This window comes from Thunnus albacares, chromosome 14 (assembly GCF_914725855.1).
Source record: "Thunnus albacares chromosome 14, fThuAlb1.1, whole genome shotgun sequence".
Classification (NCBI taxonomy): domain Eukaryota; kingdom Metazoa; phylum Chordata; class Actinopteri; order Scombriformes; family Scombridae; genus Thunnus; species Thunnus albacares.
The window spans coordinates 13197080-13224024 of NC_058119.1; the positions used below are offsets into that span (position 1 = coordinate 13197080).

Here is a 26945-nt window from a genome sequence, read left to right on the forward strand (position 1 = left end):
TAGGTGACACGTCAAGTGGCGAAATGCAAATGTCCAAAACGATTCCAAGTGGAGCAAATCGGTGCCAACAAATACCGGGTAAGCAGATTTTACCTTGTATTATTAAGAGAAAAGAGACAACTCATATGTTTGAACAAATGCCATGGTTATAAAATATTTTAAACACTGAAGTTTAATTTCATGGGCAGATCCAGTGGAAGGTAAGTGTTTGAATGTGCTGCAAAAAGTGTCACAGTCAGTCCTTGCCAAACATGCTAACCTTTATATATTTTTATTGTTCCTCACATCACCAGTTCTACCTTGGAAACCAGGTACATATGAACGAACTCTTCCTTTTCTATCTTCTGTTTCTGTGCCTTATCAAGCCTTATGTGCTTTTTCATTTATCATGTTTGCTTTTCAATTAACACTCTGCCCAGATCCCTGGCTGATGTTTACAGACTGGAACTCAGAAGTAGAAAGAAATAAAGATCTGTGGCCTTTTCTTATTAAAATCAAAGTTAATGTGCTTTTGATACAATGAACTATGTTTCAGTAAAATCTATGGTAGATGGAAATTATCAGAATTAAAATTAGTTTTAGTGTGTACAGTAGACATTTTATGTAATATGAGCATTTTTCAAATTATTCTGATAAGTTTTTGTCCATAGAAAACCTAAAATCTGTCTATATGTCTGCTTTTGAGTTTCAGAAAATACAGTATTAATGTGCCAATACCATTCCAGCCCATATTTTTTATTGGTCCACAGGCATAAATTCATCTGCTGGGCAGTTTGGAGAATAATGCTTTATGTGTGCTTGCCTTTGGCGCTTCAGTATCATGGGAATGATTTACAACATTGGCTGACATACTTTTTGTGTAACTGACACTGTTTATTAATTTATTTTCATAGCTGGGCAACCTTGATGGTTTCAATGAATTCTTTGCATTTCATTTTGCCTACTAAGTTAATATGTCTTGAAAAAGTGCATGTTGCAATGTAAACGTTATTACTGATATGGGTTCACACGCCACATGCTTTCTGAAGCTTGTTGGCTTAAAGATGAATAACGGGAAGTGCAAGTGAGATGGGATAGTGGTGGTTTACAGTTTGTATTGATGTATCACACAACAATGAATTTAAATAATTCTTTTGACAGTTTGGTCTGGTTCACTGCTTACATGACTCCTTAATCGGCGATGAGACAATAGCAAACAGGGAAAATCAAAATCTTACCCCTCACCTACACGTTGCAGTTTTGGAAAGCTGTATTCTGGTAAATGGTTATTCTTAAAGTGTTTCTTGTGCCTTTTTTCCTCCAGATCATTATTCAAACTCCATCACCTTTAATGTATCTGATCACTAAAATCACCAGTGGCATTGAATCATTCAGATTATCATACAGACTGCAAGATTTGTACCAGTTTGAGAGATAATATAATGTGACAGGCACTTAGTGGAGGGTCATCAGTGTTTGGTCATGTCTGCGTGCTACACCGTGGTGGATTAGACAGAAATGATTTGAACCATTCCTCATGTTGTTCTCAGTGTGTCGTCAGAGATAGCTGCATTGGTTCTGCATCGGTGTCAATGCATCCTGAGTTGTAGTTGTAGAAAGTGCAACAAAGTGCTCGATTACAGGAGATTGCTGTTTGTCCGTCTGATTATGATGTGAAATTGTTTTTGATCAAGAAGCATGCGGCTGTGGTTGTCCTTTGTGAATTATTGTGCTAATGCTGTCACGGTCACATCCAACTGGCTGACTTCTGGCTCACATCTCCTCATAAAGCTTGAAACCATTCACCTCCATATCAGGCTCATCACAAAGCTTGACTTTCAGTGTCCTGATGTTTGGTATGTGTGGTCGGTCAGCTGAAGGCAAATTATTATACAGCAGTGCCTCCTGGTGGTGTGATGATGTGCCTTCAGTTAATGTCTTTTTTACAGGCTCAACCTGCAGTAATGGCAGCAAACTGAAGCCGGACAGCGATAGAATATAATCATTACAGTCTGAAAACAGCAAATTAGCTGAAATATTATTTGAATGAAAAGTTCTTTGCTGATCTTGCTGTTTACTGCCACCAGTTTATAAAACTGATAATGTCATCACTGCAGAAAACACATTTGTGCTGCTGCTTTATATTGCAATATAGTAGTTCATAAAAATTCATTCATTATTTTGCTTTAACAGACATTAATATAGAGCCTGACTGATACAGGAGTTGTTTTTGACTGAAACTAAATATTGACTGTATGATATTAGATGATGAAATATCAGCTGATTGTTAACTTGGGCACTAAAGAGTCAGAGGTGCAATATGTGATGATGACACCGTTTCAAAATTATCTCAACAATCTCAAATTCATTTTTCTTTATTCTTACTGGCTAAAAAATATACACTAACACTAATACATCTGCAGTAAGCCAATACTAGCCAGTAATTTTGACCCTGCAATAAATCAATCAGGCTCTACACCTAAGGATAACCACTTTGATTTAAATTACCTCATAACAATCACAAATACTGAAATTGAATCACACACACACCAGCACACACTAATGGAAGAAAACCAGTTGGATTGACCTTTGTGTAATTTGTGTCTTTGTTGAAAATCAATGTTGGTGTGTCAAAATCCTGTTTGTGTAAACCTGTGCAACATGAAAAGGAAAATCAGCTCTGGAGTAGACAAAAAGGAATTTTAATGGATGTTTCATTTTTGCACTTAATTGAAAAAAATGACCAAAACAATCTAAATTCACACAAAAATAAATAAGTTCTTTGGAATAAGTTTGATTCTGCTAACCAGTCTGGTTTCCAGTGTTGCTCAGGTTAAAGCCTGCAGTGAGAAACTGCTTATACATACGAGGTTCAGTGTTTTCACACATCCTCTCTCTGTTTTCCTTCCCCCCCTCCTCCCGCTGTAGTTTGGAGACTCTCAACAGCTTCGCCTCGTCCGCATTTTACGCAGCACTGTGATGGTGCGGGTGGGAGGAGGCTGGATGGCTCTGGATGAGTTTCTGGTGAAGAACGACCCCTGTCGAGGTGAGTTCAAAAGTTCATCACAACAAGTCAGCTTGAAAGTACTGAAAAAGTTGCACATCCAATTTTTACTACATACAATATTGTTAAATGTCCAAATTAGTATTAATTTGTTCTGTTTTTTTAAAGTGGGGTAAAACAGTTTGGTACTAAAAGAGGATAAATCGAATGTGTACAGCTACAATCATTACCCATTTTTATGAGTTTCAGGGAGGTGAATATTGCTGAGGCGTCCAACAATCCTATTTTGTTTGTCCAGTTGATTCACAAAACATTTCCATTTACTACTTGTACACGTAGTGATATTTACTCCTGATAAAGATTATTTTACTATCATTATATTTTTCTAACAGTGAGACAGAGTGAAAATAATGCATCCAGGCTATTACAGGCCTTACCGCAGTAAATAAAACTGTCCAATTACTATTTAATGTGGACTGATTAGAAATAAGAAAACTTAATGGCATTTCAATAGACAATGAAAGGTTTTAGTTTGTGCTCCTGTAACTACACATGAATTTACGTACATTACTGATAATGTTGAATATCAGTATTTTTAAACATAATGTTATAATATTTACTTTCTAGTTAAAGTCTGTGTTTGTCATCTTAACACGACACAGAGCTCCGCAAACATGACAGGTACAGTATAACGCAGCAAGAATCAGATTAACAAATAAAAATTTAAAAATTAGTGTGCAAAATTGAAGATCTGCCACCTACAAGCATATATCAATATGAACTCTTCCTTTCTGTGCCCACGTCTACTGCTAAAGCTTGATGTGCTCTGCTTGTTTCTTCTGTCTTCTGTATCAATTATCAGTTTCTTTCCTCCTGCTGAACATGATATCATTTCTTCTAGTTCATCACCACGGGAGCAAAATGTTGCGCTCGGAATCAAACTCTTCGATTACTCAGTCTCCTATAGGTTGGCAAATCTCAAACTTTCTCACCTTGCTTCATGAACCCACCAGTGGTATGTGTGTCTGCACATCCGAGTGTGTGACGCTTGTGTTGGTCCTGGTGTGTGTACCAGCTGTGTTGAGCACTCATCATGAATGGCATTCTCATAAACCGGCTCCCACTCACAATTCAGCTCCGGCTGGTTTTCATGCATGCAGGAGTTCGTGTGAGTCACATCAGCTGCTCTTACTTTTCTCTGAGGCTCTAAATTAGCTCTTTGTCTCTCTCAGCATGTAGCAAAGCACTTCTGAGCCGAGCTTCTTTTGCAGTTTTCAGGTTTGCTTGACAATCAAACAAACAAGTATTTTTGGAAACCGTGTAAAAGGTTTAAGAGATTAAACATAAAACTTTCTAACCAGGTTATTGGGGAAAGTGACGCGTTGTCTCCATGGGCCTTTTGAAAAAAAAACTCAACAAAACTGAAACAGAATTTGTTTACGTTGTTTGACGATGTGGTTTAGTGATTAAAACTGCATGTAAGTTTGTTTTAACACAACTGGTGCAAGCACTGTTTGGTTTATTCAATGCAGTTTGTTTTCTCTATTTTGTTATTCTTATAAATTGTGCAAGAGAGTTTAAGCATACATTCTTTTCAGCATTTGTTTAGCGTTCAACCAAGCAGAAGCACTATTTGTTTGGTTAAAAATCACATAATTCCACTATTGTTGCAGCAGTCTTTGGACTTCTGTGTGAAACCGCATGAGATTTTATGTTGCCATCGTACTTTATTTTCATTCATCCACAACTTTTATGTTGATTCATTTTAAATATTTAAAAGCAGACAGTCATGTCCATCAGCACAATCACAAATCATGAGTGTATCTATGCAGCTATGCAGAGCAGCTCATTGGGAGTGTGTGGGGTTTTTTTTTAGCGAAAGGCAGGACCAACATGGAGCTGCGAGAGAAGTTCATCCTCCCAGAGGGCACCACTCAGGTGATGGCCAGTTTCCGCTACAGAGGCCGCAGATCTCGGCCGTCGTCTAGAGGAGCGTCTCCCAACAGATCCACCTCCAGTCAGAGCTGTGCCATCCCAACAGGCCCAGCAGTGACCGGCACACCCAAGGTGAGAGCTCTAACACACTAGTCTGTAGTTGTCTGTCATGCCGTAGGTTGATCACTCCCCATCATGATTTCCTTCTCTTGTTTATTTGTTTTGCATTATTTGATCATTTTGTTGTTTATTTCCTGTTGTTTTTCTCCTCTTCCATCTAGTATTCCTCGTAGTTTTTGATTTGTGAATCCATGTTTGTGTTTTTGATTTGCCATTGTTTCCCAGACTTGCCAACACATAACCCGCAATTATGATAAGCCATGGCTTACAAACAGCAAACCCTCCACTCCTCTTAAATCATCCGACTCCTTTGGGAGCCAAGGGTCATCTTCAGAGGTATAGTCACAAACATGATGTGGAACGCTTCACATTTCTGACCCAACTGAAATCTATTACATATTTATGAAAACAGAGACAATGAAAATGTATTACCAGTGGGCCTAAATAAAGCTCCTAGTTTATAAAAGATGTATTTTTATTATTTTATCATTATATATTTGTGATTGTACTGATTTCAGTTTATTCTGTGATGAGAAACCCGAAACTTTGATATTTCAGTTGGGTCTATAAGCTTCTTTATTTACTAATGTGCTGAACAGTTAATGGTTGCCTGATTAACGTCACTACAATATGATCAGCTCCACTTGTAATAAATGCAAGTGTGATTGCCTATAACTGTACAAGTTTAAACATATAATTCAAACACTAACCGCTAATAGCAGAGTGCCAAAGTTGCTGTGGAAATTTTAACACATTTTTTTAAAAAAATTAAAACTAACTTAATGATATAAATGAAGAAGTTTGGTGCAACTTATGTATAACTTGATGAAGACTGTCCTAATATGCAGTGCAACAACTGTTGATTACAAATGAAAGTAATTGAAGTTCTGTCTATTACAGAGTACACCAGTTCAAGGCAGCAAATTGCGTCTTCCTGGATACTTGTCAGGCAAAGGCTTCCAGTCTGGTGAGGAGGGAACGTTGATCAGTGCTGCTGTGCTCAAGGCCCGAGCACAGACACTAGGTGGTGAGTGGAGAGCCACCTGCTTTCTGTATATTTTGAAGAGGACTGTTTTACTGTTGTTTCCTCACAAGTGTGTGACTCAGAGAGAATTAAAGGAATGAAAATAGTTTCATTGCAGTAAGCTTTTTCTGGGTTTTAAGTCCCACTACGCTCAAAAATGTGTTTTGCTCATTGTTTCTTTACTTGAATGTTTGACCTTCACTGTGCAGAATGATTATGTGCAGAGTTTGACACTAAAAGGCTGGAAAGTCTCTCTCTGTTCACAGAAAACTTGAGTTTAAGACATGTACCCTTACGAGCATTATTTGTGACATCAAAACGGTGCGTTTGGAAGCCAGTCCTGGTCCAATGTGCAACTTACACAAGTGTGATGTAAAAATGTGAAGCCTCCAGTACACATACACTGAGAATGGACTTTACAATGACATAAGAGAAATCTTGAGTCCCCCAGTTAAACTTTTGAAATTAAAAGTATTTGCATATTCATAGATTCTGGATTTTTAACTAGTTGGAAGGAGTAGATTCATTTTTATGAACTTCTAACCAGGCAATTGCTCTTTTTTTCATGGAAAAACACATCAGGTACAAATTATCATTCAAAGCTCAGTATTCTTATGTCTTAAAATATATCTGGAGGGGATCTTTAAAGATTGAATTCTAGTCTGTAGTAGTTGTAGTCTGTTTGAAGCCAGGAGTTGGGTTTACAGCTTCCTGCCATTTGTACAGATACTGAAACCAAAAAGTCCAAATCTACGAAAACAGGGTAGAGCTAATGTGGGATGAGGACAATAGAAGTTCTGTCTTTTCTTCTTCTGCCCCCAAAATGCAGTATCCAATAAATGTTGTTATATAAAACAAAACTTCAATAGTATAGTATAGTAATTACAAATCAGAAGAAAGACACCATAGACAAAAGATACAATTTTCCAAAGCAACTGGAAAAAGAAGTTTGTATAGTCACAAGAAAACTAGATTCACATAATAGACTAAATTAGTAACATTTTCCATCCTGCAAATTACAAACAGCAGTCACAAAATAGATATAAGAACATGAGTTTATACAGATAATGGTCCAGAAAGGGTATTTGAGAAGTAGGAAAAAGATGGCTGTCAATATTTGTTTGGTCACATATCTGACAAAATGGTGTTTGTAACAATGTCAGTTAAAAAGCAACTGATACGCAGCTGTACCAGCAGGGTTTGGCTTTTTCTTTAGTAGTTAATTAATTATTGTCCTTAATTGTTTGGTCCTAGAATCGAGGAGAAGCTCAAGCCGACCTGGAAGTAAAGCTGGCAGCCGAGGGAGCAGCCGCAGGGGAAGCGACGCCTCTGACTTCGACATCTCAGACATCCAGTCTGTGTGCTCAGACATGTCCGAGACGGTTGGCGACTCTGCCCGAGCGACGCCGCGCTCTGCGTCACGCCAACACAGAGGAAAACCCTCCAAGATCCCCACTCCTCAGAGAAGAACCACTCCCACAAGCAAACTGGCCAAGGGATCCAAACGATAGTGGCCTTGAAAACAACAACAACAAAAGAAACAACCCAGAAGCTAGTTGCACCCCGAACACGTAATGGACACTGAAGATATCTAACTTAAAGACTGCTAATGTGTTGAGTGTTATTTAAATTGTTGCAAGATGTAAAATATTCTGTTGAGAGGCAATATGGTTTAATATTATGTGAGAATGGAATGTTAATGGCCTTGTGTATTTGTTTTTAATGTATTTTATTTTTTGTGAAAAATGTCAAATTGTTTTTATTGTATTTTATTTTATTGAGGCAAAACCTTTAGAGGTTTGATGAACACTAGAAAAACCTGGGAATGACAACGTTGTATGGTGAACTAACATTTCTACACACTAATGAAGGACAACACGCAGGATTGCGCTCTGAGAGTTACTGAATGTACTGTAATTTATGTATGCTGATGTTTGGAGTAGATGGTGCATTATGGCACCATTTGAGGCACTGCAATTATCTATTTAAGTGCTATGATATACTGTCAACATGCATTTAAAGGGCAATGCAATATAACTACAATAAACCCCAGTGAGCACTGCAGAAACCTTTGAAAACACTATTTAAGACAAGTAGCAGAAATCTCGTGATAATGAAGCTTTCAAGTCCTGTTTGTATGTCAGCAGCTGCAGTCCTTGTTTTTTTTGACCACCTCACAGCGGTGTGTGCATTGGCCTTGAAGAGGTGCCACCTCATGTAGACATTCTCTTGTGCATCCATGTCAATGTATGGTTAATTTCGGTAGAGCTGAAATTGTTACTGTAACATTACTTTGTAATAAACCTGCTTGCAGAAAGCCACCAGAGACTGGTGTGGACCACAGAGGTGTCCCTGCTCACTTTCTCTCTTCATCTTTCTCTCACGACTCCTTCTCTCTTTCATACTGCTGCATTAAAGTAGTTTAATGGTCACGAAAGGTTAAGTTTAAGAAAGTTGTAAGGAATTACGAGCTGCAATTATCTCCAATAATTGATTAATTTGTTTAAGCAAACATTGCCTAGTTCACAACTTATTGATTGTTAGGATTTGCTGCTTTTCTTTGTCTTTTGTGATAATAAACTTGATCTCATACAGTTTTGTACTGTTGTTGGACAAATTCAGCAATTTGAAGACATCACCTTGGGCTTAAGGAAAATATGATTGGCAATTGTCACTATATTCTGATTTGTAATTTTAATTTATAGACAAAATGATTAATCAAGAAAATAATCAGTAGATTAATCATAATGAAAAAAAATAGTTAGTTGCGGCCCTAAAGCAGTTACTGGATAAATAGAATCAATAGCTCTTACAAAACAAAACATTTGCATTGGCGTTATTGGCGTGAATTTCAACACTTTACTTGGAATATTTTGTACGTTTTCCCCCTTATGATCACATTCATCATATTCATTGACTGTTCATTTGTGTTTATCAGCAGTCTTTCCCTGCAGCCTATCTGTTGGATGCAGTGTGGTGGTTTAGACTGAAGTTGCGGTCTCCTCTTGGTGGAATGTTTGCAGAGCATCTTGTGTTTGGCTGTGACATACTACATCTGTATCTCAGAGAGACTGCAGATGGTGAAACACTGTCTTGGGTGAACACACACTAAACCCCTGTGACTGTTTTCTAAAGCAATTATTGGCTATGTTCCTACAAAAGTCCACTTTCTAATTGTGTTGGTGGATTTGTAAAAGTACGATAAACAGTTTTTTTACATTTACAGAAACACTACAAAGCTTTCTTGGAGAGCTATGATGAGTAAACATGGCCCACTCAAACAATATATATATCCTTCAATACTTCTGTTATTGTCCCCTTTCACAATAGCTTTAACCTACATGAAGACTCCTGGTATGTTCACCTACATTTCCTTCACATGATGACTCTGTTTGCCGGACGGTGTTACCTCGTGGTGACTGAATATCTAACTGGCCTATGAGAGAAGACAGATCCCCTTGGGACCAAAGGTGGAGTGGAGCACAGGGGTCAGGCTCCTCTGAGACCCAGAGCTTCTAGTTTGAATGGTCCTCCTGTTCAGCTCAAAGTCTGGCCTGGGCATGGCACTTTAGAGGGGATATATCCTCACACAAGGGACTGGAATAGACCCATCTGCAGGAGCCCTGGCACCTTGTTTTTCAGGAATATGTGAGTAACTACAATATTCGCTGATATTTGATCTTTTATTGCAAGTAGTTTTCATGGAGGTGAATGAAATAAATTGAGGTTGCTGATGATTCAGAGAATGAAACAGGACAAAGTTGTTTGATCAGTACTGAATCTGATTTAGTATTTAGTGGTAATTGTGTCCTCCAGTTTGTTGAATCTTAAAAAGGTTTTCATGGACAAAGCAATGAAGTAGAAAGATAATCCTGTTAAATCTTTGAATCTTATTCGGAGTTTAGGGGAAATTTGTTAACCGATTTTGATTTTACATTCATATAGGTCAGGCCTAGAACTTTAATACTATGTTTTGATTTTTTTTCTCTGTTTACTAATTATCATTATTATTATCTGCCAAAATCTTTAACAATTAAGTGTACAGGTTGATGGTATTGGAACGAAATAAATGCAAGAGGACTGACTCCTAATTAACAACTTATACTCATATATCCATTCATCTGATTGCTTTACTGCAGGCACTTATAGCCTCTGACTTTCAAAATTTGAAAATGCCAGCCTACAAAGATATGCTGGTGTTTGCAGCACTCTTTGCCATCTCGGGATTCACCCAAAGTCAAAAGTTGCCAAGTAAGTTTTACTTTTTGCATGCTTATTTGATGACTAGAATATACTACTGCATAAAAATGAACACTAACACTGAATCATCACCAATATAATGCGCTGGTTGTGCATAGTTGTCCAGTGGTGGACGCGTTAGCTGGTACGTTCCTTTAAAAGGAGGTTTTTAATCTTAGCAAGGCATTTTCTGGTCAAATAAAGTTAATATATGTTCATATAATATAATTTATTTACCTGCTCTTACTGTATTTATCTGGGTTGAACACTTTCCTACCACATCATGACCAGCAGATGTCAGTGTTTGTCAGTTCGTAGTCCATATTTGGCTTCACAGCAGTGGACGAGGTGTCATATTTCCTGCTCTCAGTGCCTATGTGGATACTCACAGGTCAAGAGGTCACACTGGGGTTAAGTTGTGTATATGAGCCTTTGAAACTCTGCGACTGAGTTTCCCGCTACAGCACATAAACCAGTTCACACAATGTTTTATGTCAAATGTGAAACAGATTAGACATCTTTCCTTCATGTGTAAGCAGAAACTGACTCCTAAATATGTGAAATAAATAATAATAATAATCATTCCAACTACTTATTTTCATTCTTATGTCAAATTTAATATATACTGTAGGTCTACTGACTGACTGACTGCACGCAAATTTATTATATATGCCAAAACAAACAAGGGGTGAAACTAAAATCTCCTGATGCTCTGGTATTTATTGCCATGGCTACATGATTAAAAACAAAATCAACACATATCGATCACACACCAGTCTTCCTTTCTTGCTATTCACCAGGAGCCTGAGGGTTTCAACTAAAGATATTATGTGAAGATGCCACTATGTCTTGTTTTATGCAAATTTTTACCTTTTTTTCTACTGGAGTCATTACTTTTGGAATCAGATTTCATCTACACATTTAACTTCACAAAAAAACACCTCATCCATACTGATCTCATTGCAGCACAAAACTTCCAGTGTTTAGAATTTAGTCACCAAATCCACCCGTGTGCCTCCTCGTGTTAATGGGTTTAATAAATGATCTCATCGTACCTGTGAGGAGATGGTATTATTAATGAAAATGAGTAATGTGACTATTTAAAACATCAGTGATATCAGCGCTGACGTAAGATTTAGAAGTAATCCAGCACCTTTGATGCTGAATCAGTGTGACGTCAGACTAAGCTTGGTGTGTGTGTGTGTTTGAGGTTTTGATCTCCTGGAGGAGTTTCATGTGCCTGAGTCGAGAGGAGTGAGGCGAGTGGATGGCTCTAAACCTGAGGCGGTGGCCTACCGCGTCAATCCCTCCATCCATCTACGCAGGACCATGAGGTACAGTACTGGTCTCAATGAGCCAGGTTCATTTCAATGAAGCTGAATATGATCACAGAGTAACTTAAAATCATAATGGAGTGTTTTACTGCCCTCTCTGGTTGAAACTCTAAAGTCTGTCTCACCTCTGACCACACCCTGTAGTGTTCATGCAGCAGTGATGTCATGGTACCCTGATGTACATCAGCGTGGTAGCATCGCAAGGATGTTTGCATGCTGGCATTTGCATTTAGCTATACGCAAAGCACTGCCTAAGTACAGCCTCACAGAGCAGCTAGCATGGCTGTAGACTCTAAGTTTTGGGTTTTTTTTGTTTTTTTTTAACCTTTCTTGCTTGGTAATCAATGCAGCATTGCCTTTTGAGTTCAGTAACAATGTACTTTGGTCAAATTAAAGACACAAAGAAGGGTTTTCTAAGCAGTGCATCGTCAAAAAATTGTCACACAGAAATGTGGGTGTTGAAACTAATGTACCAAGTCATATGCTAATGTGGAATTTAAGCATAAAGTTAAAAAAGCTCTGTTTCTACTTACTATAAATAAAACCCTTCCCACAGAAAGCCTTTAATTGTTGTTTTGTGAAGAAAGCAGCTACAGTTTGGTGTTTTCCATCCCTCTAAACCTCACTCTTGCGTCACAGTGATGTGTACCCAGATGGTCTTCCCTCCGACTACTCCGTCATTGCAACGTTTAAAGTGACCAAGGACACGGCTAAGAAATCCTGGAACCTGTGGCAGGTCAGTGACCCCGAGGGACGAGAGCAAGTCGGCCTGCGTTTCCAGGGTGACACGCACTCCTTGGACTTCTTCTACACCAGCCCCCGTGGGAGCCAGATGCTGAGGACCTTCCATGGTGTGGAAAAGCTGTTTGATGGCGAGTGGCACAAGTTGGCGCTGAGTGTGAAGGGCAGCCAGGTGAAGCTGCTGATAGACTGTGAAGAGGTCAGTGTGGAGTCTATTGATGAGCCGAGGCCAGTCATCCGCCGAGGGTACACCTCCATCGTCAAGCGGGCTGCAGGAGACCGCTCAGTGTCTGTACGTTCACAGCTCGGATTTCTCTATTTCTAAATTAATATTGCAACTGAGGATGCAACTTTAATTTCTTGTATTATCTCCAACCTCATTGCAGGTGGACCTCCAGCAGATGGAGGTGTCATGTGACCCAGAGCAGGCCTATTCAGAGGGCTGCTGTGAGCTCTCCAACGTGGTGAGTCAGCTCCCATTTGGCAGATATTCATTCCCTCTGTTAGAGATGTTTTTCTAGTTTAAAACCATTCTCTCACCTTTCTCACTGTGGCAGTGTGGAGGGTACGCAGAGATTGGCCTGACAGCTGGAAGAGCGTCTTGCAAATGTATGCATGGACAACCTGGAATTCAGGGCCCTCCGGGGCCAAAGGTGAGTGCACATATGCAGTGAAAATTGGCTGAACATATTAATAAGGCAAGTTGAGACATGTTGACTTTTTAAAAATTCTTCTGCAGGGTCACGAAGGTCTTCCAGGAAACACCGGAGACCAGGGAAGACAAGGAAACTGGGTAAATAAATGTACAATATGTCTCTCAGTGATAAAAAGTTATGTCACACTGGATACATGAGTGCTCTGGTGTGTTTAGTCATTGTGTTCTTTGCGTGAGCAGCACCCGCTTCCTCTGGCTGCACAAGAAAGAGTTAAACTGAATTGTGGGTAAATGACATTGTAAAACTCATTCGTGAGACAGCAGCAAAGCTGTGGAAAATGGCAATAGAAGCACAACTGAGACACGACAGGATGGAAACAGATCTGGAAGCAGAAGCGCTTAGCGATAGTAAACACAGGGGCTCCTTTCATAGTTTCAAAACTCATGTCTGCTTTGCTAAAGATTTAGAGGGAAGCCAAGATAAACACGAACCAATACGGATGTGACAATAAATTTGTTTTCGTTGTTCTGAAATAGCCATTTGCATCTTAAAACACAAGCCCTTTTGCTTTAGAATATAGGATTTAACTGGCAAAAGATCACAAGATTCCTAATGGTTTCGCTTTTCCATTTGGAAGAAACGGAGCCAAATGTAATGAATCCCACACACACAGGAAAAACAGGCAGTTGAGCAATAACCACCCTCCAAGTGTCTGTAATGAGTGGCATTAGTCTGCGTAACTGCTGTGTGAAATTTGTCAAATGTTTTCTTTTGTAAATGCTTTATTTTTGTGGATAAGGCTAACCCTGTTCACCACCGGAAGACCATATTAGGAAAGAGAGGAAGAGGGTTGAAAATGATAATGAAGAAGAAGAAAAGTGTTCTGCTGCAGGAGCCAGCTACACATGGATCAGTGAATGAACAAATACACTCACATTCATATTCTTCAGGGAGCTGCAGACGTGATTATTTCCACTTTAAATTTACGATTTGTTAATCTCTTTGATGCTTAGCAGTCACTGTTATGTTGGAGCAGATCTGAGTGTCTGTTAAACAAAGTCCAGAGAACATGTGTTTAAAGAAGGAGTGTTTTTTTTATATACTTATGTGATGGTTTGGCGTTTAACATGCCCTTTGCACTCAAGGAAATCCCCCATGCCTGCACAGACATATGTCCACCGGTAGACACACGTACACACAGAGCACAATTCCAGAGCTGTTCATGCTACATATTCATGTCCTGGATTGCAGCTGTAGCTCATCTGGGAGTAAACATCTGTCTTGTGTGACTCGTTAGAGTTTTGACCTCTTGCCAGCTTGTGAATCATAGAGCCTCAACATGTTTATCTCTTCCCCTGCTGGCATCTGAGGAGGGCATTTCCTGGCACAGATATATGAACTGTCCATCTCATGTGTGGTCCTTCGTTTGTCGGAGCTATACCGCCCTAGAAATGTCGTAAAGTTCACGCTCATGACTCTCGCCGTTCTGTCGGCCATCTCTGAGGTTAACCTCCGCCCAGCTGACTTTGCTTAAAAACAGTCTTAGGTGAGATGATCAAATAAACCGACAACACAAAGGCATCCTGGCCTTGTTTAACGTGTTTGTTGACTCAGTGAAACGGAGCCAAGTGGAAAACAGTTTTCTTTCTACTACTGAGGAAGTCAGCATCTGTGCAAATGATAGTTGTCCATTTTGTTATATTTATGAGTAATATTTCCTAAATCCTGCTGAATATGCATGTATAAATTTTCCACTAATGTGGCTAATTTGAGTTTGACTGAAATTTATCGAATGCAATACTTGTCTTGTAATAAGCTTATATGAACCTTTATATAGCCTTTATATAGCCTTTATTTGTCATATGAGCTTTAGAGCTTATGCAAAAGGAATAGTTCAACATTTTGAGAAACACACTTCCCTATTCTTGCCCAGAGTTAGATGAGAAATGAGAAATAAAAATGGTTTTGATCTTTTCCTCTAACTCTCAGCAAGAAAGTAAATGTGTATTTCCCAAAACGTCGAACTATTAGTTAGTTAGCAACTTTAATGTCCATGTTATGGAAGATTATCTTTGGCTTCACCACATAGCGTTAAAAAAATACAAAATGATTGACAATACAGTACAAGTGATGGGAAGAAACATTAAAATACATAAATACAGTAGAAAATACATTATGATAAAACAAAATGGGAGAAGTGAAATTCAAAGCAGCCTTGAATCCAGCATCCTAATTGCATTTGGCAAGAAAGACCAGCTGTAGGCTATACATCTTTGGTGCCTATAGTATCAGCTTGAAGTTTAGACAGGACAGTTCAATTAGCCCTACTCGGATGCTTTAAACAAAATACACACTTCTGTTAAAACAGAAACAAACAAATGACCACGTCACAGCACAGGTGAAATGCTGGGTCAGTAGTTTCCCAGAAAAGTCAGCTGCTACTTCCCATGTGTTTAATTAAGGAGCAAATGCTGTCATAACTAAACAGTTTGTGTGGCTGATGCGTCCAAAGTTTAATTTCCCATAACTTATTAGAGACGTCTCTCAGTGGAAACAGTTCATCATGTTCACATTTTACGCTCTATTTCTCAAGCTAGTTGATTCATAAACTGATAGTTGCAGTGCAACAAGTCTCACTTGTGATTAAGTCAAACTTGTATTACAGGGGATCAGGGGAAACACAGGAGACTATGGCAACGTTGGTGAGCCAGGCCCAAAGGTAAGATCTGTTTATATGCTCGTATCAGGATTACACTTCAGTTTGGCCTGTTCTCAATATCCATTAATGAAACCTCACACACACACATCCTCAGGGTGAAGAGGGAATCAAAGGCGAGAAAGGAATGAGAGGACTCTGGGGCCAAGTGGTAATTTATTACTCTCAGATGATTATTTTCTTTACCCTGAAATGTTGCAAATCTATATTAACGAGATGTTGTATTAACAGGGAGACAGAGGCCCTAAGGGACTGAAAGGATTAAAAGGGGCAGCAGGCTTCAAGGTAAACTCCTCTGCTGGGTTTAAAGCTTTAATTGGACGACTTTAATGATGCATTCTGCAGCCAGCTAATGAAGTTACAGACTTTTCATTGGATTTTTGTGCAGTTTGTTGTTGCATTTGTACAACTTTATAGATAACTCAAAGGCTTGACATTCTGCCTGTAATTAAAGGGAGTTCGGGGGCCACCTGGAGACATTGGAGAGACTGGGAAACCAGGAGAAGTTGTACGTTAACCTTTCAGACACAGCGGTGAGCTCTTTTGCAAGTGATCATGTAATTGCTGTATAATTAACATTTTGGCCTCCTTGAAGGGCGCTAAAGGTGAAATAGGATACGAAGGAATTCCTGGGTTTCAAGGAGTTAAGGTATTGATCTTTCCTTCCCATTTGTCTGTTTTTTATCATCTAGATATTATGATTTGTTGACATCATGGTTTTATTTAATTTGTAGGGAGAAAAAGGGACCACGGGTGCAGCTGGGCGCTCTGGGCCCCAAGGAAAGCAGGTGGGTTGTGGGATTCCCTGTTCCATGATCCATAATAAGACACTCTTAATTCTTTGTCTACCTTCAAAATCCCCTCATGCGTGCACGGAGAGCCAGTAAATCATTTTTAATGTGGTAATACACTGGAATAGAGCTATGTTTTTGGTTTATGTGCCGTCTCCATAAACAACATTAGTTCATGTGGCTGGATTCTGGCTGAGATCTGAGGGCCTGAACTATATCAACATAAACTGGTGAGTCACTGAAAGAGGAACCTCAACCGCAACGATCACCTACTCTATTGTATATGAAGGAGGGCTCCTTGGTACACCATGTTGCTTCTTGGATGAAATGTGGTGCATAAATGTAATTTTTGTTTCAAATGGTGTTTAACAGGGTATTGTGGGAGATCCTGGAGAGAGGGGAACTCCTGGAGAGAAAGGGAAGCCTGTATGTATCACAAATTGATTGCAATAGTATGATCATGATGTTTCCCTTCTGTTTGCTTTGTTTTCCACCAATATTTCAAACATCACAAATATCTGAAAGTGAATTATTTGCATTTTAAAGTTGATGGATATGTTTTTTGTCTGAACTTGTGAAAACTAGGGGGTCCAAGGACCTGTGGGCAGAGCTGGCACCATTGGACCAAAGGTAATTCACTGCCGACACACCCACAACCTCACACCTGAATGCTCACTTACACTACCAAAATAATTTGACTGTTTTATACTAACGATAGTGTTTCCTCAGGGCATTATTGGAGATCCGGGGTTAACAGGCAGAGATGGTGACCCGGGAATAGAGGTATCGTATACTGTTGACATTGATATCTTAATGATGAATTATGGAAGCAATCCACTTGTATTTCTAAGTGTCATCGTTTCTACACAGGCTTATCAAGGACCACAAGGCCTCAGTGGAAAACTCGGACGAAGTGGAGCAAAGGTAAATGACTGATCTTGTTTGGTTTTGTAAATAAATGTACAATTGTGTTGTTTTTGGAAGATTTATTTGTTGCGGTTTGTGTCTTTTACAGGGAGAGAAAGGCACCCTGGGGGCAGCAGGAGAAATGGGTCCCCAAGGCCAAACTGTAAGTCACTTTTTCAGGCATTTCAATCACTGAAGACAAGCACATAATACATTTTGTAGGTAAAGTAGTTTACCATCTTAAAGGAAAACGACAAAGAATAAAGCAGTCCCTTAGGTCGGTTTAATAAATGTTTTATTCTTGAGGGCCCAAGAGGTTACAAGGGTTCTGCAGGGAAGCCAGGAAGACCTGGATTTATCGGCCCACCGGGACCTACTGTAAGTACTCCAGATGAATTTTCTAAACTCCTCCAAATACTAGTTCATTTTCCTCGAGCCATTAAACCATGGCATATCTTCACAGGGACACGTGGGTGTGCCTGGAAAACCAGGAACCAAGGTAATACATCCTCATCCATTTCCCATTAGAAATAGAAAATGAAGGTAAAATTACTGTTTAATGCTGCCATCAGCCATTCAGGAAGTATTTTCTGGGTTAAACAATTTGTGAAAGTTTTGTATTACAAATCCATTCCTCAAATTCCTGCACCCTTTTAGGGCAGACCTGTTAGAAAGGTTTGATCGCCATATCAATCACAAAACTCATGATAAATAATTGAAAAAAAAAACCATGAGAAGACAGAACAAGCAATTCAGCAAGTAATTCAGTTAGATATCCAGAGTGCTTTCTCTTGTAGGATATTGGCTGAGTGTGTCCTATTCTCCCCATCTGGACAGAAGGTCATGACCAGCGCTAAACTCCCCCTCAGGACCTGGTCTTTGTGTTTACAGAACATTCCACGCCAATTACAGAGACAGATATTTCTGCAGAAACCGCTTTTCAGCTGTTTATGTTTTTGTGGCATGCCATAAAGCAAACAAATGTTCACAATGTTCAGAAGCATTTTAATTTGTAGAAAAATTGAATATGACAGTTCCCAGGGTTATTATCTAGTGAGGGAAATTAAGAAAATAAGAAATGTCTTAGGTTTAAAATAAGAAATCATGTTTGAGGTACAGTATACTGAAATATTTACCAGATTTCCTTTTAGCCCTCATCTCTGATACCTCCTCCACACCAAGCTGTTAACCCACAGCTGATGTTGGATGAACATTAGTGTGAAAGGGAAGGCCTTTGTCTTATGGCTCACGTAGACTTTTATGTGTGATGATGAATGAAACAGGGTTGATGTAGGAGAAATGATTAATTTGCTGAACACAGAATAGGCAATGTCACCTTGTCCTATGTCCTTATGTTGTGTCAATTATTTAGGATATTGTACATCATCAGGTTTGGTCTAAGAATCCCACACAGGACCTAAATTCTTCATTGAAAACCTACAGTACGAGTAATAAGCACTTACCCATGTAGACTTGAAAGGGGGCTTTAAAAATGAAATGTTTGTAACATACTTTTTTGTAGAGGATGGCAGCTACAATGAGCTGGGACTTACAGCAGTTATAATGGATTTCAACAATGAGCCAAAGTCACTGAGAAAAAATGCATCAAAACATCCAAAGCAATGTCTCAAAATCACACGTGCACCATAATCCACCACTCCAAAACATTAATTAAAATATAGAATCGATAAATCATACATATAGAATGTAGTTATCAAAATACAGCACGAGATGAAGAAGCAAATAAACAGATTAGAGAGACTGAACTCTAAAACACCTAAAGTTGACTAACAAAATGTACAATTTTAAAGCCCCTATGTATAGGATTTGGTGGTGTCAAAAAAAGTCACATGGACAGACAACATCTAAATTTGATCTTATTTGGACATGTCATCAGCCATAACACACACAACAAACTAGAAGAAATAAACAGACAAAAAAGCTATACAGCTTAAAGCTATACTTATAATCCTGATATTACTTTTACAATCACTGTGGCAGTTTGACAGATGCTCTTGTTGACTGGTCAATTTAAAAATTCACATATTTCAAATATTTGCAAGCTTCTAAAAATGTTTTATTTTTCATTTGCCTTGTAAAGGGTAGCACAGGAATCCAGGGAATCCAAGGAGTTAAAGGTGCACAGGTACTGCCTTAAATATTTATCCTGTCTGCTCATCTTTATACACCTCCACATGTTTTTCTTCATTACATTAATTAGTTCTTTTTTTACAGGGAGAAAAAGCAGTAAAGGGCCCAAAAGGAAAGGTGAGGTGTGATTTTGTTGTTAGAGTTTCAGTTACAGAAAATGTGCTTGTATTTAAAAGGTGTTATAATTAACTAATAACAGTAACAACTGAAAAAAGCACTTAACTACTACTTAAGAGTTTTGGTATACCCCATATACTTCACTAAAATTCCACTCCAGTCCTCCAATTTAATTAAAAGAGAGATCATGACCAGTTTCCACTGATGAGAACACCTGAATGAATTTGGTATTGCTGCAAGATTACATAACCTTTACTGGCTTGAAAAGTATAATCAGTCCATTGAATAACATTCAAAACATTACCAACATATTAAAGAACCAGCGTGTAAGATTTAGTTGCATCTAGCGGTGAGGTTGCAGATTACAACCCCTGTTCACTCCCCTTCCAAGCATGCAGAAGAACTTAGGGTGGCCATGAAACTCGAAAAAATGCAAAATGCCCTCTCTAGGGCCAATGTTTTGTTTGTCCGTTCTGGGCTACTGTAGAAACATGGCGGTGCAACATGGCAGGCTCCGTGGAAGATATAAAGGGCTCATTCTTAGCTAACAAAAACACAACAATTCTTATTTTCAGGTGATTATACACTTATTAAAACATACTTATGAATATTATATTCTAAATTCTAAACACTGGACCATTAAGAGAGGAGAAGAGTGGTATCACCCAGAATTGTACAAAACTGAATCCTCCTCATTTCAACATCAAACATAGTTCTCGGTCATGTTTTAATCTCATTCTGACATTTAAATGAAACTCTCCAGAGAGTTTATTCAATAATATATTATGCCTCTATTGTATTTTTTGTGTATTTCCACATTTAAAATTTGGCTAGCACTTTGCATGTCTGCTAATATTTACTTAAACCACTGGCATTTGGTTACTTGCTAGTTTGCAGAATGTCACTGTTGTTTGTTTACTGTGTTACTGTTAGTTACTATGATATAATTAGCTTTTTGAGTTGTTACTGCTGTCCATAAAGTTTGTGCCCTTGCGCACATGACCTATTTCTCATTTTTTTCTGATGGATGCACTTGATATGACCAATATTGTTAATCTGTTCTGTAGGCTGGAGACAGGGGTGAGCAGGGTCCTCAGGGAGGACGGGGTAAGCGCGGCCCGGCTGGCCCACCTGGACGTTCAGGTCCCATTGGAGTCAAAGGAGTTCGAGGTGAAGGAGGACCAGATGGCTTTCAGGGGCCCCCAGGCCCACCAGTAAGTAAAAAACAAGCATCTGAATTTTTGTTTTTTGGCTCATACCACAAACTTTATAGTGCTACAGTATTGTATTTGATGTAATCAACACTGTAATCATGATGCAAAGCATGGCTCTTCAGTCTCTACTATAACTAGCACTTCATCTATATGAATGATAGCACAGTAACAGCAAAGTAATCATTTGTACAAGTAATTTGACTGACTGGCACACACGCAGAGTTTGGTAACAACTTTGGTGTCAAGAACACATTTAAACAGCTTCTCATTAGCCTGTAGTTAGTTGTGACTCACAGCAAGGGTTTCATTTAGTGTGGCTATAAATCCATAATGAGCCTAAGGAAATATTCTTGGCTTCATTTGTTCGCTGCATTTCCTCTGAGGGGCTGCCATTGCTTCAGCATGTCCTGTCCTGCAATATTCCATATTACATGTCCCAGAGTTGGGTCACTTCCAGTGATGGATGTGGTAATGATTTGTTACACAGGGCCCGACCCTTCCCGCTCAACACGTGATTGAGGTCTGTAAGAAAGTGGTCCTGGAGCAGATGTCCACCTTTGCCAACTCAGTGAAAAGGACGTGTGCTGCTGTTTGTCCTCTCTATGGGGATGTGCCTATGGGTCCTCCAGGTCCACCTGGACAGAAAGGACCACCTGGACCTCCTGTGAGTTTGGGTTTTCCATTGATCATGATCAAACTATAATACACCAGTCTATAGACACACTCTTTTGTGTGTATGTGTGTGTGTGTGTGTGTACGTATGTTTGTTTTTTGTTTTTGTTTTACAGTATTATCAGTTTGATCTCTAGATAGTGGTACAGCTGGAGCACAGTCTATTCTCCATACATTGTTTGTTTCTGTCTCTCTGGCTAAGTAAAATGCAAACACATTGCAAGGGTCTGGACTGGACTAAGCGAGCTGAAGTATTTGGCAGAACAGCTTGGAATGAAAACATTACGATTTTCCACGTCTCCATGAGGACAAATAAGGAGTCACAGACTAGACACTTGGTCTGTGTTGAATGGTTTTTGGAGAGTATCAAGTCTGGCCTTGGATTGGAAAGGCTTTTTCACATTATTATGCAGTGTAGAAGCGGTTCATGTTCCACAACTTCTTTAATCACAATGACTCTCATGCTGATAAATGATCTTGAAGCCATGACTATATAAAAAATATTCCACTATATTAGATTATGGTTAGTAAGCCTCATGTTGTGGTTTTTAATGCCAAACCAAGAGTAGTGATGTACCAGTACTGTACAGTGTTTTCCAAGCAGAGTATGAGTGATCAGCCCAATAAATCTTTTCAGTTTTTGTGCACAGCGCTGGTCCGAGGAGAGTGGAACCTTAATTCATGACTTGAAAAAGCATCTAAGAAGAAAAAAACATTGCAAGGTTTTCACTGAAAACATAGAAAAGATTAACAATATATTTTTCCTATTGATGATGTTGTCAGGGTGACCCTGGTAATGATGGTGTTGATGGAGAAGTGGGCCAGCAGGGATTCTACGGAGAAGCTGGAGATCCGGGCCGACAAGGAGAAACAGGTGTGGAAAAACAAAACTGATGGATTACATTTATGAATGTGATTGTCGTCATAACTATAATTCACCTGTGCTTGTTTTAGGGAGAACAAGATTCTTTACTTGAAGGCCCTGAAAACTTATTTTCTTAATCATCTTCTTACTATGATTGATGGCGTCCAATTTGAACACAAAACTTTCTGCCAAAGTTAAAATGGTTTTGTTTTTTTCACATGACAGATTTCTATATTTGTGTTTTTCTCACTGGTTTGACGTAGATGGGACTTTGTTGGAAAAAGGTGGTGTTGCATACAGTTGTGCTCATAAGTTTACATACCCTGGCAGAATCTGCAAGACGTTTACCATTCATAGTGTCTATAGTTGTGACCATAAAACTCAATTTTGGTCTCATCACTCCAAATAACTTTGTTCCACAAGTTTTGAGGCTTGTCTAGGTGCTGTTTGGCATATTGTAAGTGGGCTGTTTTGTGGCACTGGTGCAGTAACGGCTTTTTTCTGGGAACTGTGCATCTTGAAACAGCCACATGCAACTTTCAGCTGAAGTTGCATGTTGGTTTTTCTTTGCAATCTGAACAATTTTCCTGGCAATTGTGGCTGAAATCTTTGTTGTTCCACCTGACTGTGGCTTGGTATCAACAGAACCATTAATTTTCCATTTCTTCATCAGAGCTTGAACACTACTGATTGGCATTTTCAAATCTTTGGATATGTTTTTATATCCTTTTCCTGATTTATAAAGTTCAACTCCCTTTTCTCGGAGGTCCTTGACAGTTCTTTTGCTTACCTCATGGTTCACTATCCAGGAAAGTCAGAGCAGCCCTGGATGAAATGTGCAGGGTCTCTCACAGGTGTGGAAACTTACCGTTCATAGCCATTTAAACCTGTGTGTGTCGACTTGTGTGTTTATTATCAGGCCAAACATTCAAGGGTTTGTAAACTTTTGATCAGGGCCATTTTGGTGATTTCAGTTATCATTATGATTTAAAAAGGGCAAACACAATTATGTGAAAATAAATGGATTCACCTGACCACTATCCCTAAATAAAAAAAAAAAAATTCAGCATCATCAGTCATATTTTCCAAAAAATGGCCAATATTTCACAAATTCTACCAGGGTATGTAAACTTATGAGCACAACGTCCAAGCACCGGATTTAGAGAGTCGTGGGATGTGTTTAACTATGATCAATACCACCAAGTAGAAATGCTACATCACAAGTAAAAGCATGTATTTATGCATTAAAAAAATTCCAAATTGTTCAGGTTACTTTTTCAAAGAAAGTAAAACTCAGCCTGTTAAAATCATTTGTTAAAACATTTTAACAGAAAGCCTGTGTTAAAAACTGGGGTGTGGAGTTTGAAAGATGTGGGCATGTACCAGGCAGGAAGGTTTTCATGAAAAATGTCATCAGGTTGCATTATGGGTAGTGTAGTTTCCAGGATTTTGGGAGCTGGGTTAGTAGTTGAGACTAACAGTCAGGATACGTTAGCCGTTGCTGCATCAATTTTGACCTTTATTTTTTAAAATCTGTCTCTCACAAGTCCCTCAACTTTATGGAAGAACAATATTAAATCGCTGGAATACAGCTCATCATATTTTGTGCGTAAAATATTAACAACAAAAGAAACTAGTAACTAATAGTCAAATAAATGTATTGGAGTAAGAGTACATATTTCCCTCTGAACTGTGTTGGACTGGAAATATTAAGTAGTGTAAAATGGAAATACTCAAGTATAATGCCTCAACATTGGACTTAAAGGCGAAGTGTGTAGGACTTAGTGGCATCTAGTGCAACGGATTTGGCAGAAATGGAATATAATATCCCAAAGTGTTTTAATAAGTGTATAATCACCTGAAAATAAGAATCATTGTGTTTTCACTACCTTAGACTGTGCACTTTATATCTACAGAGGGAGCGGGTCCTCTTACATGGAGCCTGCCATGTTGCACCGCCATGTTTCTACAGTAGCCCAGAATGGACAAACCAAACACTGGCTCTAGAGGGGGGCTTTTGCGTTTTTCGCGGCCACCATAGATTCTCCTACACGCTTGGAAAGGGAGAGGTTTGGGTGTTCAGTTGGTTGCAATCTGCAACCTCACTGCTAGATGCCACTAAATCTTACACACTGCACCTTTAAGTACACTACATGAATAAATATACCTCGATACTTTCCATCATTGGTAAAAAACACTTGACCACCATTCATTAAGAACCACTCTGTGTAAAACTGCTGAATTAAGTACAGTACAGCGTTGTAAAACTTGTAGGCTAACATGTACGTTCTCAGCTCTAATTCATGGTTAGAGGCCCTAGCATGATGTCATACTGATGGTATATTCCCATGCCAAGCCAATGAAATCGAAGAATATTTACAAGGTATTTTAAACATTTATTTAACAATGATCTCAGTAACACATATGGTCTTTAATCAACATGAACAGCGTGTTCTTGAGTACAGCTCATTCCTGGGAGAATAGTATTTTGGCCTGTCTGCTGTCATTCCTCCTAAGAAAAAAGTGTGTGTGTGTCTGGTGTCCAGGTGACAGAGGGGAACAAGGTGATAAAGGAGCCAAGGGTTACGGTCTACCTGGTTACACTGGAGACCAGGGACCAAAGGGTAAGTTAATCTTCCAAAATTTTAATGTTGTTTGGTGACTTGGTTCAAATTAGATGTTTTTTTTTTTTCTTTTTGAAAAGTTCAGTTGATGTCCACATCTGTGCCTGTGCGTAAACATTGTATTCAGCTGAGTCTGAGTCAAATCCCAGGAAAAGGGGGGTGGTGTTGCCTTACTGTAAGAGGGATGTGTTGTTGCCAAAAAAGAAATGATTTTTCTCTGTAAATGTACAGTTCTTGGAATCTGTGAAAAAAACAGATAGCTGAGCAGACTGGGAGGCGCAAAGACTAAACAACATTTTTGCCTCAATCACAGGTCAGCGTGGACGTTCTGGAAGGGCCTTTAACGGCCAGCCAGGGAAGCAGGGTGAGAGGGGACATGTAGGCCGGCCAGGACTCAGGGGCCACCCAGGTCTCAGAGGACCACCAGGTGTCTGCGTCACTTCTGGGTGTGCTCAGCTCAACGGCACCACTGGGACACCTCAGCCAGCACCCCGGAGGTTGAGGAATCGCCCATAGAGGGAAAAAAAAGTCTATGTGGACGGTTGAATATTGAGTTTAAAGGAGTAAAAGGTGCTGAATTGATTGTTTTGTTAATATGTGTTTGGCCAAATAAATTGAATTTTCTATGTAAATATGCATTCCAACTGAAACCTGACGAAACGCAAATACAAAATTTGAACTTCTAGGATCAACAAAGCAGGTTACCGCAAACAACACCTACAGAGAGCGGTAACAGTATATATTTGTACAAAAATACCATCTTTATGTGATAGTTTTATTTAAAATGATTTCACAAGTCTGAATTTTCTTTAAACATCTGTTCTTTATAATAAAACCCAAAAAATGGTATCAACTTTTGTGATCAGACTAATGCTTTTTTTTTTTTAGAAATTCATGAGTGAGTCAATGGTTCAGACTCATGATCACAGCCATATCTGTCATGCACATTGAGAGTCAGTGTAATTACTGGAGTAAAGGCAGGAAAAACGATGGTAATGTGTTTGTTTACCTGATATGGTAGTTTTTCAGATGAGGACAAAATGGTAGAATATTTAAAAGTAAGAAATCGTTAATCGTCAAGAATAGTACAGCTTAGAGTTGTCTGTAGTCCTACTGATTGTATTGTGATAGATTTTATAAGACACTTGAGCATTTATTAAAATTAAAACATTCATCATAACCTGGATGTTACACAGTACAGATGTTGTATATAGAAATCCATATATTCCTTAAAGCCTCTATTTACAGGATTGGAAAATGTCCAACTTGATATAACCACATCCCAGTGGTTATATCAAAAAAGACACTGTGGCAGTGCTTTTGACATTTGCTGCCCCCCCCACATAATCTGAACGGGAGACACTGAGAATGGAACATGGTGGCACCAGTTTATATATGGTCTCAATTTTCTATGGACCAAAACTAATGCAATCCAAATGGCAAAAATGCTATAATCACATTGAAATTTTGCACATAGTGGCTTTAAAATCTGTCCAGATTTTAGGAGTACTGTAGTGCTGTAAAGATGTTGTTCCCAATGATTAGAAATCCAACCTCTACTTATTCTTGGTTGCAAAAAAGTGTTTTCCAAATCTTAATTATATTTCCTTTGACTTCAGTGATTACAACATGAGTTTGGCTGTTAACGGAAAAGTTAATGACCTACAGTACTCCCCATGCTGACACGAGGTTGTTGTAGCAATGAGAACAAACAATGTCACAAATAGCAACATTTCCAATATGGTGACTCTTCGGATATTGTTGTGGCACTGTTGCTTCACAGCAACAAAGAGCTGGCCTGAGCTTTCCTGTGTGGACTTTCCAGCCCAAAAATGTGCTGGTCAAGTGGAATTGAGA

General features: G+C 39.0%; 2 protein-coding genes across 9 annotated transcripts in view; both read left to right on the forward strand.

The window, feature by feature from the left end:
* dst (dystonin) overlaps positions 1-8405 on the forward strand; it is a 107996-nt gene extending 99591 nt beyond the window's left edge. For 3 of the 8 annotated variants that reach the window (XM_044372405.1, XM_044372408.1, XM_044372409.1), the window contains 7 exons: positions 4-78; positions 294-311; positions 2908-3025; positions 4860-5050; positions 5264-5374; positions 5939-6065; positions 7317-8405. In XM_044372405.1, the coding sequence (XP_044228340.1) occupies positions 4-78; positions 294-311; positions 2908-3025; positions 4860-5050; positions 5264-5374; positions 5939-6065; positions 7317-7573 (897 nt within the window). In that variant the 3' untranslated portion in view covers positions 7574-8405. Of the gene's footprint in view, positions 1-3; positions 79-293; positions 312-1140; positions 1258-2907; positions 3026-3884; positions 3999-4859; positions 5051-5263; positions 5375-5938; positions 6066-7316 lie in introns of all 8 variants that reach the window. The other 5 variants (XM_044372406.1, XM_044372411.1, XM_044372410.1 and 2 more) reach the window with 2 other exon arrangements.
* A 1159-nt stretch (positions 8406-9564) lies between these two features.
* On the forward strand, positions 9565-25927 carry zmp:0000000760 (collagen alpha-1(IX) chain). The gene is made up of 27 exons (XM_044373088.1): positions 9565-9710; positions 10202-10313; positions 11512-11635; positions 12275-12668; positions 12763-12840; positions 12934-13029; positions 13116-13169; positions 15698-15751; positions 15846-15899; positions 15980-16033; positions 16203-16256; positions 16344-16397; positions 16483-16536; positions 16912-16965; positions 17125-17169; positions 17269-17322; positions 17410-17463; positions 17555-17608; positions 17752-17823; positions 17909-17944; positions 19547-19591; positions 19681-19713; positions 20781-20927; positions 21415-21591; positions 22383-22473; positions 25011-25088; positions 25402-25927. The coding sequence occupies exons 2-27, from the start codon at positions 10235-10237 to the stop codon at positions 25602-25604; spliced, it is 2292 nt and encodes a 763-aa protein (XP_044229023.1). The 5' UTR covers positions 9565-9710; positions 10202-10234; the 3' UTR covers positions 25605-25927.
* The last annotated feature ends 1018 nt before the right edge of the window (positions 25928-26945 follow it).